Source organism: Diplotaxodon limnothrissa, linkage group LG22 (assembly GCF_057381915.1).
Source record: "Diplotaxodon limnothrissa isolate DT_005_m linkage group LG22, D_limnothrissa_male_GT1.1, whole genome shotgun sequence".
NCBI lineage: Eukaryota > Metazoa > Chordata > Actinopteri > Cichliformes > Cichlidae > Diplotaxodon > Diplotaxodon limnothrissa.
Window position 1 is genome coordinate 16549448 of NC_140616.1, and position 18106 is coordinate 16567553.

At 39.5% G+C, this 18106-nt stretch overlaps 1 protein-coding gene across 3 annotated transcripts; it reads left to right on the forward strand.

The window, feature by feature from the left end:
- Positions 1-1469: 1469 nt before the first annotated feature.
- LOC146609688 (uncharacterized) lies at positions 1470-15799 on the forward strand. Of its 3 annotated transcripts, none has more exons than XM_085346610.1 (7): positions 1470-1638; positions 1770-1891; positions 12012-12390; positions 12485-12656; positions 13602-13780; positions 13855-13951; positions 14987-15799. In XM_085346610.1, the coding sequence occupies exons 2-7, from the start codon at positions 1775-1777 to the stop codon at positions 15141-15143; spliced, it is 1101 nt and encodes a 366-aa protein (XP_085202736.1). In that variant the 5' UTR covers positions 1470-1638; positions 1770-1774; the 3' UTR covers positions 15144-15799. The 3 variants fall into 3 exon arrangements, with proteins under 3 accessions (XP_085202736.1, XP_085202737.1, XP_085202735.1); XM_085346611.1 differs by having other exon boundaries at positions 1770-1885; XM_085346609.1 differs by lacking the exons at positions 1470-1638; positions 1770-1891 and having other exon boundaries at positions 11048-12390.
- The last annotated feature ends 2307 nt before the right edge of the window (positions 15800-18106 follow it).

Genomic DNA, 18106 nt, shown 5'->3' on the forward strand with positions numbered 1-18106 from the left:
TGACGGGAGTCCGAATCCCCGCGGAAGGCCAACTCCGGGCTAAAACCTAACCACGCGTCCGCGATTAGGGGTCAGTGCCACCTGCTGGACGAACTGCATTCCTAGGAGACCGCGTCTCCAGTCCTAAATAAATTTACTTGTTTTAAAAGCCTCACGGTGAGCTCTCAGCCCCCCCGTTTAATTATCTGAAGCCCAAAACCGCGTTTTTGCTACCCAATCAAAACCAAATGCCCTACACTACCGATTGACTGGCTGGCATTCCCAGTCAACCCACATTTAAACCTCTTAAACCGTATTTATTTGTTTCCACACACCTTAAACCGTATTAACTTAAACACATAACTTCTTAACTCAAAATTCACCCCCAAAATAAACAGCAATGAATTTAGTCAGACTACTATGCCCTATTTTAAAACTAATTACTCAAGATCACTATGGACCAACGCCAGAAGCCTATACTGAGTGAATATTATTTAATTAAATTTAGTTTTAACTTCCAATATAGCGCCTTTGGATAAAAATCAACAGGCGGCACTCACCTTTTTTATGTCGCCTGGCGGCACTCAGATAGGCTGCTGGCCTTCGCCCCTGTTTGTCACCCACACGATAGCTGCAAGCTCCCCTCCTCCCCAACCGGAGTTTCGGCACCAAGTTGTTACGTCTGGTTCAGTTTGGGTAAGAAGGAAAAACAGCCGAGTCCGTGTAGGTGACAAACATAGTGATTTTATTACATACTTCTAAGACAGAAGCATGGGAAGACAAGCGTACAGCCACAGATCTCCAAAGAGTGGACCGTTCCCCATCCTCATTTAAACCCATGATGACATCACACAGTTAGACCTTACTGGAAATGATAAGTCTCCCCATAGTCCAAAGTTCTCCTTATACAAACATCAGATGATACTTTAGAGAAAAACAAGTGTGTGACATGTCATGTTGTGCAGTTCTGTGAGCCTGTGTGTCTAACTAGAGAATGTCCTGACATGACCTCCCTGTGTAAATAAGGGTGAACGTGCGTGTTTACATAACTCTCTATGTGCCTGTTCTGATGTAGGCCTGCAAATGAATTAGAACAAGGTCCTGCTGGACCCTCCAGTTATGGACGGTGAATACAATGCTGTGGATACCATTTGAGACTTGATTACAATGATGATAACCTGCATACATTAATCTTTACTCAGATTACCATAGATATAAAACAAAGATTATACTGTCCTCAGATTCCACAATGGTAAATGATTAATGATTGATACTTCTAATTATAACTGTGATCATAAGAATACAAAATAAAATATCTCCTGGTCACAAAACCAAATGTACTCTAAACTTCCTTTGAGTTTCATGGACTGTCTCTTTATGGACAGTGGCGACTGACCTTTGATCGTTCTCTAAGGCTGGTGCACCAATCAGCATCCAGGAAACAGCCACCTGCCCAGTCGCTGGGAACAGTGGTTTCTTCCCGTTCTCTCTTCTCCGTGCTGGAGGGAGTACATGTCACAATGTGCTGTCAAAGAAATAATCCTCGTAAGGTCTTATGTGTTTAATATTTCTCTAGAACAAGCTCTTTTCCCACCAGCTCGCTCTTCATGCCAGTTTGAGGACGCAGCAGAGACAAACCACCCAGGTTTCAGCTGAAAGGTAGCTCTCTTACTTATTTTAAAAACACTTGCTCTCCAAGCACACAGGAATGTTTGGAATAATTTTGTCAGCCTACGGGCTCTTTGTTACTGAGCTCGTAATTAATATGCATAATATCACTAACTTTTCAGCCAGAATGAGCAGTCTGTGCTATACCCGGCGTGTAAGGAACCTGTGGGCTCCAGCACTTGCCTCTTGGGTTCTTAAGGCGACGATCCCGCACAAACCTGTGTGCCAGCTAAAGAAAGTAATGGTATTGTCCAGCTTCTCATTTACAGTGAAGACATTCAGGAGATCCTGTGACCTGTATCATTTAGTATCAGATTGTGTGTGTGCAGCGAGGAAAATGATGGAAACGAATGATGTTGGGTCAGAAATTTTGAAGACAACAAGGTAACCAAGTTTTTAGATCCAATTAAAATCAAAGATCCTCTGGAAAAGAGCAGAATTCTTGAAACAGGGTTTATTAAACCGAGTCATATGAACAGCAAGACAACACATAGCAAAGCTAAGTGATAACTAAACCTCACTGTACATTTGACATGCAATCTCTGAGCCATTATTATTATCCTCTACACTCCTGCATTTCACTTAGATCTATTTGTTGATGGCATCTTGATTCTCGTATCTTCTTTCTAACCAAAATATGCTCTTATTTATTTATTTTTCTGTCACACCCTCCACACCAGATGTTCTTAGATCATCACCACTACCTTCTATATTTGCCAAACACCACACAAACCTCCCTATTTCATTTATTATGTGTTTGTGTGATTTATTTATCTGGTTTTCATCCCAGCTCTGTTATTATTAATAGTATTAATATTAGTTTAAATTATTATTGCTATTATTAATTTGTATATATTATAATTATGATCTAGTTTATTTTATGCTCCAGATCCAATTCATCCTTTTTGCACTTGTATTCAATTCAATCAGCTCCATTTTCAACTTATTTAGCTTTTAATCTTTTATTAGGCTGATAATCCAGTAAGGGATCTACTATCCCCATTTATTCCTATTTTATTATTCTCTTCTAGTCAGTTTTGCCCCAGACTCTTTCAGTCTCTCTGTATTTTTGCTTAACAAATATGATCTTTCAAATTAACTTCCTTAAACAGTGATAATACTATTTTTCAGCAGGAGTATCTATTTTCCTCTGTTCAACAATTCTTAATTTTTATGCAAACCTATTTCTTTTCACTACTTTGTTGCTCCTCTCCACACACCTTAAGGATGATTTCTTAATTTCTTTCTTTATTTTTATGTGGAATGCTCCTGACACAACCCCAAAGGGATTTGCGTCTCTGGGCGTCTTTCACTTGTTAGGCAAGTGTGTAAAACCACCACAGTTTGGAGCCACTCAAGTGGGGCAGTGACCTTAACTAAAAGCTTCTTATGAAATGATGAATAAAAAAAATAAGATAATAATATTGAATGCTAGCTGCTTTTATTGCTGTTGCTGTTGTTGTTAAAGCTCCTTTTGTCAAGTATATCTGTCTATAACTGTCATATATGTCCGCACGCGTTGTTTAATAAGTCTACACCTGTTGAATTTGGTTACACATAAGGGTTAAGATATAAAGGATTGCCTCGTTACTAATTTTTAATTGTTACTTGATTATTATCGTTGTTACGGTAATAAGTAAACAATCACATTATGAACAAACGTGATCGAAATAACTCTCTCTGACTCTGTTTGCATGAAGAGCCTGAGGTATTAATAATGCTTAAAGCTTTGAAATGTGTGTATATATATATATATATATATATATATATACATACACAGTGGGGCAAAAAAGTATTTAGTCAGCCACCGATTGTGCATGTTCCCCCACTTAAAATGATGACAGAGGTCAATAATTTGCACCAGAGGTACACTTCAACTGTGAGAGACAGAATGTGAAAAAAAAATCCATGAATCCACATGGTAGGATTTGTAAAGAATTTATTCGTAAATCAGGGTGGAAAATAAGTATTTGGTCAATAACAAAAATACAACTCAATACTTTGTAACATAACCTTTGTTGGCATTAACAGAGGTCAAACGTTTACTATAGGTCTTTACCAGGTTTGCACACACAGTAGCTGGTATTTTGGCCCATTCCTCCATGCAGATCTTCTCGAGAGCAGTGATGTTTTGGGGCTGTCGCCGAGCAACACGGACTTTCAACTTCCGCCACAGATTTTCTATGGGGTTGAGGTCTGGAGACTGGCTAGGCCACTCCAGGACTTTCAAATGCTTCTTACGGAGCCACTCCTTTGTTGCCCGGGCGGTGTGTTTTGGATCATTGTCATGTTGGAAGACCCAGCCTCGTTTCATCTTCAAAGTTCTCACTGATGGAAGGAGGTTTTGGCTCAAAATCTCACGATACATGGCCCCATTCATTCTGTCCTTAACACGGATCAGTCGTCCTGTCCCCTTGGCAGAAAAACAGCCCCATAGCATGATGTTTCCACCCCCATGCTTCACAGTAGGTATGGTGTTCTTGGGATGCAACTCAGTATTCTTCTTCCTCCAAACACGACGAGTTGAGTTTATACCAAAAAGTTCTACTTTGGTTTCATCTGACCACATGACTTTCTCCCAATCCTCTGCTGTATCATCCATGTGCTCTCTGGCAAACTTCAGACGGGCCTGGACATGCACTGGCTTCAGCAGCGGAACACGTCTGGCACTGCGGGATTTGATTCCCTGCCGTTGTAGTGTGTTACTGATGGTGACCTTTGTTACTTTGGTCCCAGCTCTCTGCAGGTCATTCACCAGGTCCCCCCGTGTGGTTCTGGGATCTTTGCTCACCGTTCTCATGATCATTTTGACCCCACGGGATGAGATCTTGCGTGGAGCCCCAGATCGTGGGAGATTATCAGTGGTCTTGTATGTCTTCCATTTTCTGATGATTGCTCCCACAGTTGATTTCTTCACACCAAGCTGCTTGCCTATTGTAGATTCACTCTTCCCAGTCTGGTGCAGGTCTACAATACTTTTCCTGGTGTCCTTCGAGAGCTCTTTGGTCTTGGCCATGGCGGAGTTTGGAGTCTGACTGTTTGAGGCTGTGGACAGATGTCTTTTATACAGATGATGAGTTCAAACAGGTGCCATTCATACAGGTAACGAGTGGGGGACAGAAAAGCGTCTTACAGAAGACGTTACAGGTCTGTGAGAGCCAGAGATTTTCCATGTTTGAGGTGACCAAATACTTATTTTCCACCCTGATTTACGAATAAATTCTTTACAAATCCTACCATGTGGATTCATGGATTTTTTTTTCACATTCTGTCTCTCACAGTTGAAGTGTACCTCTGGTGCAAATTACTGACCTCTGTCATCATTTTAAGTGGGGGAACTTGCACAATCAGTGGCTGACTAAATACTTTTTTGCCCCACTGTATGTATGTATGTGTATGTGTATGTGTATATATATATATATATATATATATATATATATATATATAAAAAAAAGATTAAAAACAATAAGTGAGCTGTCATTTTTAGTAAATAAAGACGTCCAGTTATGTAATAATATGATCTAAGTTTAAATGTTTGAATAAGAAATCCATGTTAAGGAGACATCTGTCGTTTCAAGTCATACTGCTTTTAAGAGCCCTTATTTTGAAATCCTGCGCGTTCCTTAAAGAGTTCTTCCTCTCTGAGGAGCAGCCGGGAAAGAGCTCAACAACTGTGAGTGAATTTACAACATAAACAGGTTTTGTGGGTCGTGCTGCTGAGCCTGGTCCAGGGGTGGGCTGTGACCGACAGTCTCACAGAGCATTTAACCTAAAACACTGAGCTAATGAAAAACGTGGTGATTTTAAGAAAACATTAGGGCTATACCTTCCAAAAGTACACCTTGTCGCCTTTTCTTAACAACTTTTCTTTGACTTCGAAATGTCATCGAGGTCAAGGAAAGAGAGTAGGATGGTACATAAGGGAGTAGGGAAAAGAGAGCTGAGAATCCTAACGACCTTAAAATGATCTCCGTGAAGCTAACGCCTATGGAACTCCAAAGTGTTCAAAATTAAATAAATAAATAGGTCAAGATGAAATAAATAACTATGTGAATAAATAAGACACAGATATGTAATGTGAGAATGATATTGTGAAATAATGGAACACATTTTGAAAACAATGCTCATTATTGTGAAACATATTACATTCTGCTATATATATTTTCTTATTATTGTGAAATATTATTTCATGGTCATTATTTTTCACAATAACAGAGATTATTCCTGAGGCATTTTATTTATTTCCAGCCGTTTATATTCCAAAATGACCTTTTTTCAAAGTCAGTCTTTATTTCAAAATCCCGTTTTTCCCGATGGTCTATTTATTTCATAATGCGACTTTTCAGCAGAATGACTTTGTCTGTCAATCAAGAAAGACAGGGCGGAGCCAGTTGTGTGATTGGTTGCTCCTTTACTCAGACATAAGTAATAGCACATGAATTGTCGATTTAGGTTTAATGGTGCAATGCATCTCCTATGCAGCTGGCGGCAGTATGCAGCTCAAAATAAACTTAAGGCACCGACAAATGCAAAACACTGGGCGCGAATAACGTTACAGGTGTATCAATTCTTGTGAAGGGCATGGCTGCAGGAAACAAGTCCGTTTCTGAGTTACTCAGAGAAGTTGCTAACCGCTTAGATTGAACGTCTTCACCTCAGTCTGCGTATTGCAGCAGTGTACTGGAGATGAAGTGGTCCCTGGTCCAAGTTCTCATCACAACCGCACAGTGTTAACGTTAGCAAATGCTAACGCTATCACAGCTAGCTCCACTCCACGAAACGCTGTTCAGGGTAAGTAACGATATGTTATTATTGCTTGGTTAGTCTGTCTGTCTGCCAAATATGAGCTTTTTAATCAGTTTAGTCACAGATTTTTTTTAATACTGTTTTTTATCATAGCAAAGAATTCTATAAATTAGGTAAGAGAAAATAATTGTCTTCTGGGTTAATGTCTGTATTACTATTTACATTGTTGTAGGTAATAGTTATTCATGACTGTTTTAAAGTGGCTTATCTTCTGTGCTAATATGGAAGACAAGTAATCTATGTGAAAGAAAAGAAAGCAATTTTAGTTCAACGTAGTGATTCTGTAAGTGGGTATAATTTAAATGCTTTTACTAGTACAGTGGATGTTCTTTAAATATTTAACATTTAAAGTGTGTGTCACTTTACAGACTCCAACTTCAGTTTTGGTTTGGTCTCACCGTTGTAGGTCATAACACAAACAAGTCGTCAAGTCAAGCAGCTGAGGAAAGGGCTTAAGGAAACCATGGTATGGCCGCTTCTGACAGAAAGATCAGACATCATTCCTCCTTTCTTACCAAGGGAATCAGAGACTGCTCCCTGTTGTGAGGTAAGGTCAGGTCACATCTTTTAACATCTGAATAGTAAAGCTATTTGGTTAATTTATGAAGGATGAACATTAATTGTTGACACAAAACACCAATATACTGTTTTGTATGCGTGGGTTAGTTGAACAGCTGGGTTACATTTAATAAAAATACACCTAATGTTGCTGATGCTCTTAAGACTACAAGATAAGTAAAGCTATAAAATGACTGTGGCCTGCCACAGAAGATGAAGATGAGGAAGAAGAGGAATGCTCTCGAGGATAAATGCAGAGTGGCAGGTTACCTTCGGTCCTTCATTGAAAATGGTAAGTCTGCTGCGATAGGTATTTTGCCATTGGTTTTCTCTGATTATACTTTGGTAAATTACATACAGTCCAGTGATCTTGGGTCATTAACAAAGTACACTATAGTAGAGCTGGGCGATATGAGATTTTTTCATATCACGATATTTATTTTTATTTATTTTTTTATAAAAAGGACAAGAGCGGTGAGGTCTATCGCAATAGTTTAATTTTTCTATTGAGAAAAAGTTATTTCGCAATACATATCGTTATCGTTCTATCGCCCAGCTCTACGCTATAGTATAATTTTGTTTTGTTATTTGCTCCATGCAATACATAAGAGTGGTGGCATTATCAGTTGCACTAGAATTGTATGTAGACTACTTTTAGCTTTGTTAACATAAAAATATCTATAAAAGCTACAACAGCAATTTGAGTGGGGCAAAAATGTCTGGTGCCCTGTATGTAAGTGGTCATCTTTTATGGTATTTCTCCATAAAAGATTCAAAATAATGAATATAGGATGTCATTATAGTTTAAAACAATCTTCTGTTGCAGCATCTTGTGCACAACAAAAAGCCCTCATCAAGTTTTGGACAGGATGGGAAGTCTTGCCGAGAAATGACTGTGGAAGTGGTCAACAGCAATCTTCCAAAGTCTTCCACCGGTTTTGAAGTACTACGTCTTCCTGCACACTACTGTACCTATGAGTCATTTCTAATGGACATTCAGGTGTGTCTCAACTCTACTGACTCAGGTTTTGGTCTGGTTTACGATTGATTCCATAACCACATGGTAAAATTAGACCATTTCTTCTTTCTTGCATCACATTACTGTACTCGGTGTTCAAAGAAACGGACAATCTAGTGAGTTCTAGTTCTTTTTAATACACTTGACAGTGAAAAATACAGAGTACAGGTGTGCATTTATGGCTTTTTTAATATAAACTGATGAAGAGTTCAGATATCAAAATCAGTTGTTCACTGTACATTATAAATTACACAGTATGTTTTGTTTATACTCGCTACTGATACAAAAAAAATTTCTAGAAAAAATTATTTGAATTAAGATGTTACACTACTCTACTGTGTTCATTGTATTAAATCTGCTCAGAGTTGACATGTACTGTATATCCAACCAAGAAATGAATATCATTAAAGTGACAGCTGTATAAAACAAATCCTGTTTTATAGCCACTCACTGTTTTGTTGAAAATGAAATTGGTTATGCTGTTTTGAGTCAGTATTAGCTACAAAGCTGTAGAAATTAAAAAAAAAAAAAAAAAAATCCTCCTGACATAGAAACTGATTAAATGTAATAATGTCTTTCTACAAGTGATTTTGAAGTATTGGTAGCACAGCAGGGTCTTGTTCATTCAGTGCATCTGGGAGCTGAATCTCAGGAATGGTGATCTCATTTGATGGGCAGCGATTATGTTGTCCTGTCCAGTCCACACCATAATCCTCATCAACCTGAAAGAGCATGCACATGTTTTAAATCTAAACTGAAGAGGTGTTTCCTGCAGCTGTTCCTAGATGGACTTATTGAGTCTGCCAGGGCCTATGTGAGTTGCTTAGGCATTGGCTACCAACTAATTATTCATTCACCCATTCTAGGTCAGGATTGGTTCTCTTCAGGTATAACAAATTTAACTTTGTTTAAAGTATTGCCATCTATACCTGACAGGTGGGATAAAAGAGAATGGCTTGGGAGGCGCACAGCAAATCTCAAAGTTTTCCAATTAATGCTGAAAGAACCAAGGATGTAAATGTATTCTTGTTTTAGCTTTACCGAAGACACCAGAGAAAGTATATCTATAATGCTGCTGAAATAGACACAACCATTTCAATAAACTCGCTATTTAACATCAACCTTGTTATGCGTTATCAGAGAACAATCAACTGCAAACAGCAATGAAACATTCAACTATGTACTATTTAAAGCACTAATGACCCTGTTGTCTAACAAGATGTGATAAGTAAGTAGACTGTGGAAAGCTGGTGGGTCTACTCTCTGTGTAAAAGGTTCCTACAGGCTCCACTGACCCCAGTCTCCGAGTTAACACACTAACAGCTAACACTGCTAAACGTGTCTCAACGCCGAGATGGCGCCGATAGCTTTAGCCGTAGCTGCCCCACTTAGTTTAGACAGTAACAAAAAAAAGTAAGCGATAATAATTCATTGTCAAACGTCATAATTAAGGTCAACACCTAAACAATGCTGTGTACAGAATCACACAGGTGCTCAATTACAGCATAAACTTACCTTAGACCATCCTCCGTCATTTTCCTCCTAATTGTGCTCGGAGACACAGAAAATGTATCGGCAATTACCCCGACGGTTATCCCGGACAGCACTAAAGTCCTGAGTGCTGCACCGGGATTTCTAGACGTGGACGGCCAACATTTGAAGACTGTTCTTCCTCGGCGTATTCCAAACGAACACGGTGCTGAATTGATCTTAAACCTTTGACAATGCTGTCATCGATGCGAACATCTTGAAGAGCAATTATCATCCCAAGCATTTCAGAAACATCTAAACGACTCAAAACAGTATCTACAGGTAAATGATCCCTCTCTATCTGATTTGCTTAAATGAGCAGAACTGGCTGAAGTTCACACCAGTCCGCCATCCTCCGTGACTTTTGACCTAGCACGCTGTTGCTAGCTGCAGTAGCCGTCCGCGGAGCCGGTATCCAGGAAAACTAGTCGATGGTAAACGATAAGCCAATAGGTGCAAAGGTCCAGCCCACTTACATTGATTGACAGACAAAGTCATTCTGCTGAAAAGTCGCATTATGAAATAAATAGACCATCGGGAAAAACGGGATTTTGAAATAAAGACTGACTTTGAAAAAAGGTCATTTTGGACTAAAAACGGCTGGAAATAAATAAAATGCCTCAGGAATAATCTCTGTTATTGTGAAAAATAATGACCATGAAATAATATTTCACAATAATAAGTAAATTTATATAGCAGAATGCAATATATTTCACAATAATGAGCATTTTTTTCAAAATGTGTTCCATTATTTCACAATATCATTCTCACATTACATATCTGTGTCTTATTTATTCACATAGTTATTTATTTCATCTTGACCTATTTATTTATTTAATTTGGCTGTGACCGACAGTCTCACAGAGCATTTAACCTAAAACACTGAGCTAATGAAAAACGTGGTGATTTTAAGAAAACATTAGGGCTATACCTTCCAAAAGTACACCTTGTCGCCTTTTCTTAACAACTTTTCTTTGACTTCGAAATGTCATCGAGGTCAAGGAAAGAGAGTAGGATGGTACATAAGGGAGTAGGGAAAAGAGAGCTGAGAATCCTAACGACCTTAAAATGGTCTCCGTGAAGCTAACCGCCGCTTATCTGCGGCTTAAATTTTCTTGCGCTCCTGCACTAAGTTTTATGGTAGCGCTTCTCCTTCGTTGCTTATTTTTGTTCAACAGACTAAAAAAAAAGGATTGACACATCAGAATTACGTTTATTATAGTGTGCCTTTGAAGACACAGTAAAGGTGTGTGTGTGTGTGTGTGTGTGTGTGTGTGTGTGTGTGTGTGTGTGTGTAAATGAAGAAATGAAAATGAGGATATGAAGAGAATATGTTTTTTAATTTTTCATTTGATTTACTTCTATTGGAAATTCAGTCAAATCTTCTTGCAGTTGAGAAGAAATTTCCTTTAATTTCTCTGGAATCTTGCGGCATCTTTGTGAATGTTGGCACACAGGTAGAGTAATCAACTGAGAATTTCATGTCAACTATTATGTCCTTTAATTTCTCCAAAGTCATTGAGTGCATGGAGCTGAAGCTCTGCACACATACAGTGTGGGTGTCCCACAAGAGGAATTAGTTGAAACTTTTTTGTTAATTGGTAATTGTTCTTCATAATTCTGGGTCACTCAGTAAGATTAACTTAAAATGATTAAGTAATGAGAATAATTTAAGGGCTGATCCATTTTTAAATACCTTCGGAAACTTACTAAACAGATTTAGATCATTCTTCCAGTCAAGTCAGGGTTAGCCTTGAAAATTCTGCATTTGTGAATACAAATATTTCAGTTAAAAGCAAATTGGTAGTATTCATTGAACAGATTCCAGTCTTGATTATTTTCACAGTTGTTTCACATCCTGGGGCAGGATGAGTCCCCTGGCCTGCAACCATAAGTACTGCATTGTAATACACTAAAATAAAAGATTTGCCAACTCACTATCACAGAAAATACAACCATGTACATCCATTTTTTTAAACTCCATTTGAAAAGGTTTTTTTTCTGTTTGGTCACCTGACTCAATTCAAAATCTTTAAGAATGCAGCGATTCATTAGAAACCTTCCCAAGCTACATGCACTACGAGCTTGGCTACGTAATGGTGTCACGGCAGCTGTCAATGACGTGGGTCTGCCGTAGTGAAACTACAATGTTCAGGAAATGGACTAGAAAAAGCAATTCTTATGTACTTAATACTAAATACACGTCAACGTTTGACAGGTACCACCGTAGCATTGGTTACCAATGTCATTCACTTTACCTGTCAGTGGTTCTAGTCATCTGGATGATACATTTGGGGATAATAAAAAAGATAAAACTGGATTTTAACTAATGTCAATGCTAGGCAATAATCCAGATCGTAGTGTAAAGTTTGGAAACAGGTGGGAACTGGTCCCAGTGCCTTTCTTTTCTGTTTACCCTCTCCTTTACGAATCCTGTGCTTTATCCAATCAGACGATGGCAGAGGACAAACCGTGGGCTCTGATCTCAGAGGTGGGCGAGCAGGGTTTCATCGAAGAGGTCACTGACATAATAAAACAACACTTCAACATAATCTGCCTCAGAGACTTTCTACAAAACCCCCAGCAGCACGGCCCAAAGATCCAGGCCATACTGATGTGGAACACCTTCCCTGCAGCCGAGCCGTCGCTGCTCAGCTCGCTTCCATCACTAAAAGTGGTCGCCAATGGAGGAGTGGGCATCGACCACCTGGATGTGCCGTACATTACCAGTCTCGGGGTGAAAGTGGCCAACACGCCCGGCGTGGTGAGTGTCGCCACTGCAGATATGGCTATGGGTCTGCTGTTGGCATCCGCAAGAAAGATAGTTGAAGGTGAGGTCAAAGGTTGAAATCTGATCCCAGGGTGGAGCAGTTTGAGTAAAACCCAAAGATATTTAAACTGGAAATATGGCAATGTTTCTCATAGGTCACCAAATAGCTGTTGACCCCAAGACTACCAGTATACCACAAAGCCTGGTGGGAGTCGAAGTCACCGGGTCGACTCTGGGGATCATCGGAATGGGACACATCGGATACAAAATTGCTCAGAGAAGCAAAGGGTTTGATATGAAGATCCTGTATCACAACAGACACAGAAGGTAAGCACCAATTCATTGAACAGATCAAAAAAATCCTGCTAAAGTGACCTGAATAGATACACAGTACTTCACTACTGCCAGAAGTATTCACTCACCCAATGCAAAACTCAGATGTAGCGTTGTAAATAGGGATGGGTATTGATAAGATTTTCACGATTCCGATTCCGTTTTCGATTCTGTTTAATGATTCGATTCTTTATCAATTCTCTTATCAATTCTTTTTAAAAAAGGAGAACACTGAGGTCGATTAGCTTAGAACTTTGTTTTATATCTTCTCTTTGAACAAGATAGAAATTTAGGAGTAACATGGCCTTACAAACCCAACAGTGAGATCTTAAGAGATCCAGCCTATGGCTCTTCAATGGGGTGTCACAGGGTCCCCAGGAAAAAAAATTGTAAACGTAAAATAATAAAATAAATATTCTTCTGTAGCAATAACAAAGTATAAAATAAATTATTCTGTAGCAATTACACAAGAATATCCAGTAATGTCCCTGCCTACAATTAAACACATTCACTTACTGAACTTTCGTCTATCCTGGCCCGAAAGGAGATGCTACCGGTAGACTGCAGCGAGAACTGCCAGCATCTGAGCCAGCCAGACTCTGTCTGTCTCTCTCATCATGGTCACCTAAATGCACAGTAATGGCAGGCTTTGTAATAAGGCAGATCGCGCTAACATAATATGCACTGTTAGTTGATTATTCACCTGCCGCATTAACGGGAGAGGACGTGCAAACGTTACCGCTGCTGCTGGGTTGAGATTCACGAGTCCGGAGCGGAATTAAAAACACGACATTCATTTGAGGTCATCGTGTGTTTTGTGAGCAAATGCTTTTGGCACTATAGTGTTTTTGAATCCCAGCTTTTAAAGAAATCTGACATTAATAAATGTGGCAGCATTAACTGTACATTTGTGATTGCTTTTTTTTTTGTGCTGTTCAGGAGCGTTGAAGATGAGCAGTCAGTGGGGGCGAGTTACTGTGAGAACATGGATGACCTGCTGAGGGAGGCCGACTTTGTTGTGCTCGTTGTCAACCTTTCCCCTGAAACCAAAGGCCTGATCAGCCACAGGGAGCTGTCCCTCATGAAACCCACTGCAACCCTGGTCAACGTCAGCAGAGGTGAGGATACTGTGACTGCGAGTCTTCACCAGTCTCTGAGTTTCAGCCTGATTTTGTGACTTTTCATGTTTCAGGTCTGGTTGTTGATCAGGATGCTTTAGTCAAAGCTCTGCAGTCTGGAGAAATTCGAGCAGCAGCTTTAGATGTGACTCATCCTGAACCTTTGCCCAGGTAATATGTCTCTGAAGACACCCACGCTCTGCAGCCAGAGCGGTACATCACATAATAATAATGATGAACTCTTACATGTGAGGCACTCAAGGTTAATGGCTTCTTGCATACAGTGTAAACAGACTCTTATTAGAACAAAACAGGGCCTTTAAGTTGTGTTTTAAGCCATGCAGTGCTGGTTTCAGTGTGACGCTTGAAGAATCTTACATTTAATATTTTTTCAAGATGTACAGTTAAGTCCATTATTTGTCAGACAAAGACAAAATCTTTGTAATTTTCCCTCTGTTCACCACCCAGTGGATTTTAAATCAAACAGTCTGATTAAGACGCAGACTTTCAGCTTTAATTCAAGGGGTTCAACAGAAGTAATAGATTAACTCTTTAGGAATTACAGACATGTTTATATATACATTTACACATTTTTTAGACACTCAAAATTAATTGGAAAAACTAAAAACAAAAGCTAAATATAAGGACGGGTTTCAACAGTTGTTTAAAAATCCTCTGCTGTCAATGACTTACTGAAGTCTAGAACCAATGAGTGTCACCAGATGCTGTGTTTTCTACTCTGCCAGAGCTTTACTGCATCCGCCTTCTTTTTCAGCTGGTTTGTGGGTCTCTCTTCTTTCAGTTTTGTCTTCACTATCTGAAAAGGATCTTTTATTGGGTTGAGATTATGTGACTGACTTGGCCATTGAATAGTATTCCATTTTTTTGCCTTGAGAAATTCATGAGAGTATTTTTTCATTGTAGATTGTGACAATATTACACCTACCTCCCTGAGAGTGTTTGTGATTTGGTTAGGTATTAACAATGGAAATGATTCTGTCATCATGCACTTTTGTTGTCTTCTGTGGTGTTTCAGTCTGAGCCGTTTTTCCTCGCTCTCTCTGATGTGTTCATTTTGTTTGGAGAGGAAAATATCCCCCCTTTACCAGCCTGTGCATGCAGTCACACAAAATGGGATGAAAATTAAAGGAAGCATGAATGAACATCAGCTGTCTCCTGATGCTTTTCTTGCTGTGTTCTGTGCAGGGATCACCCTCTCCTCAGCCTGCCTAATGTACTCATCACACCCCATGTTGGCACCTACACCTATGCTACAATAAAACGGATGGTTCAGTGCATGGTGGATAATGCCGTAGCAGCTGTGAATGGCCTACCTGTTCCCAATGAAGTCAAGTTGAAATGATTTTAATTAATATTGCCAAGAATTTTTTCTATTTTTTTCTGTCCCTCCTATAAAAGAAGGTGAGCTGGTGTTAGTTAGAGATTTATTTTTGGCTCTTTGGTTTTATTGTGGACACTTGTTGGGCAACAAACTGTAAAAACGTAGGTTTTTGTGAAGAATAGGACAATATTCCTGCTATAGGATAAACTGTGTTGAATCTCTGACTGACTGTTGAAACTTTAATTCGTTTGAGGAAAAACTGTTTCATGTTCACGTTAGCAAAAAACTTGCAATAAAAGTCAAAGAACGAAAGAAAAGTTGCAGCTTGAATGCAACCACTCTTAGTTTATTAATCGAGTTTTTAAAAAAAAACTTCTTATTTTTACATGTCACATGTTTTTAAAGTATGTTGATGTCATTTCAGTGGAAAATATGTGTAATTATTATTATAATTCTTACTCATTATTATTACTCACTTCCTACTAACACAAGGCCTTTTAGGTGGGTGGAAAGTCTTTTTGGGGAAGTTGCAAGGCTGATATGTGACTGCTTGTCCTTATGAGTGACCATCTTTTCCTGTTTGGAACCAGGCTGATAACTCTGACCATGGTGCACTTATGCCCTGGACTGCTGGCCAGAATTACATCTCCAGCTTTGAAAGAAAAATAAATCTTGTGTACCCTATTTTCCGTGTGAATGTGGTGGTTTTCTACTGGTCACTATTGGAACTCATTTCTTTCTTTTACTGAGGCCATTGTGTTGCCTACTTTTTAATTCAATTCAATTTTTATAACTTAATGTTAAAATTATATAGCGCCAAATCACAACAACCGTTGCCTCAAGGTGCTTTATATTGTAAGGTAAAGACCCTACAATGAAAAAAAGAAAGAAAACAGAGAAAACCCCAACAAGCATATGGCCCCCATATGTGCAAGTGCTTTGGTGACAGTGGGAAGGAAGAACTCCTTTTCAACAAGAAGAATAACCAGGCTCGGGGAGGGGCGGCACCCTTAATCCGCAACTGGTTGGGATTAAGGGAGGAAGACCGAATAAAGACACGCTGTGGACGAGAGCCAGAGATTAATAATAATTAAATAATTTAATGTAGAGAGGTGTATAAACAGAATACGAGTGAAAAAGTTGACTGAAGAAGAAAAACTCAGTGCATAATGGGAATCCCCCAGCAGTTTAGACCTACTGCAGCATAACTGCAACCCTAAAATTTGCTGGGCCGCTAGTGGTAATAATGTAATAAGGTTGCAGAAAAGCAACCTTATTACAAGCAGAAAAATGTTTCTCATAGGTCACCAAATAGCTGTTGACCCCAATACTACCAGTATACCACAAAACCCGATGGGAGTCGAAGTCACCGGGTCGACTCTGGGGATCATAGGAATGGGACACATCGGATACAGAATTGCTCGGAGAAGCAAAGGGTTTGATATGAAGATCCTGTATCACAACAGAAACAGAAGGTAAGCACAGTTTGGACAGTTTATGAGTTTATGCGACAGAAAATTCTGTAATAACTGATCGAAAATATCCTGCTATAGTGAAATGAATACACACTATTCAAAAGAATTAAAGGAACACTTTAACACAAAATTAAATCAGATCTCAGTGTGAAGCACAGGGCGCCCACCCTGGACCTGCCAATTCTGGTATTCTATTGAATATAACCAGGCTCCAGTGAGCACAGGGCCAGGATGTCGGGCCCTCAGAACCCCCTAATGAAGTCTGTTTCTGATTGTTTAGTCAGAGACATTCTTTCCAGTGGCCTGCTGGAGGTTATTTTATAGCTCAGGCAATGCTTATCAGGCTCCTCCTTGCACTAAGAGGCCAATACCAGTCCTGCTGATGAGTTAAGGACTTTCCAGCTCTCCTACAGTAACTGCCTGTCTCCTGGAAGCTCCTTCATGCTCTTGAGACTGTGCTGGAAGCAAATCTTCTGGCAACTACTAGTGCAGCCTTTGTAGGGTCCAGGCATCATGATACCAGTAGTGACACTGAGCCTAGCCAAATGCAAAACTAGGGACAAAACAGTTTGAAAAGAAGAAGAGAGAAAAATGTCACTAGCCTCCGCCTGTAAAACCAATTCCTGCTTTAAGGTTTGTCTCATTGTTGCCACTTTAGTGCACCTGGTGTTAATTTTTATCATCACCAAAGCATTTGATACTGATTAAACTCCCTCTGCTACTCAACTGATCAATATACCAGAAATTTAACTGACTTGATGCTGTTTAAATATATATTAAATATCCCAATTTTAAATCTGACGTTAATACAGTGTTTATTGTACATTTGTGATTATTTTGTGTGTGTGTATTGTTCAGGAGAATTGAAGATGAGCAGTCAGTGGGGGCGAGTTACTGTGAGAACATGGATGACCTGCTGAGGGAGGCCGACTTTGTTGTGCTCGTTGTCAACCTTTCCCCTGAAACCAAAGGCCTGATCAGCCACAGGGAGCTGTCCCTCATGAAACCCACTGCAACCCTGGTCAACGTCAGCAGAGATGCGAGTCCTCACCAGTCTCTGTGCTTTCAGCCTGATTTTGTGACTTTTCATGTTTCAGGTCTGGTTGTTGATCAGGATGCTTTAGTCAAAGCTCTGCAGTCTGGAGAAATTCGAGCTGCAGCTTTAGATGTGACTCATCCTGAACCTTTACCCAGGTAATATGTCTCTGAAGACACCCACGCTCTGCAGCCAGAGCAGTACATCACATAATAATAATGATGAACTCTTACATGTGGGGTACTCAGGGTTAATGGCTTCTTGCATACAGTGTAAACAGAATCATTAAGTTGTGTTTTAAATGATGCTCTGCTTGTTTCAGACACATTAAAAAAGTTTAAAAAGCTGCTTGAAGACCCTTACATTGAAATCTTCTTCAGTTGGTTTCATAATTTGTTTACCACATCTGACTTTAAAGATTTCAAATCTTGTCTCGTCTGACCATAGAACAGTTTTTCACTTTGCCTCAGTTC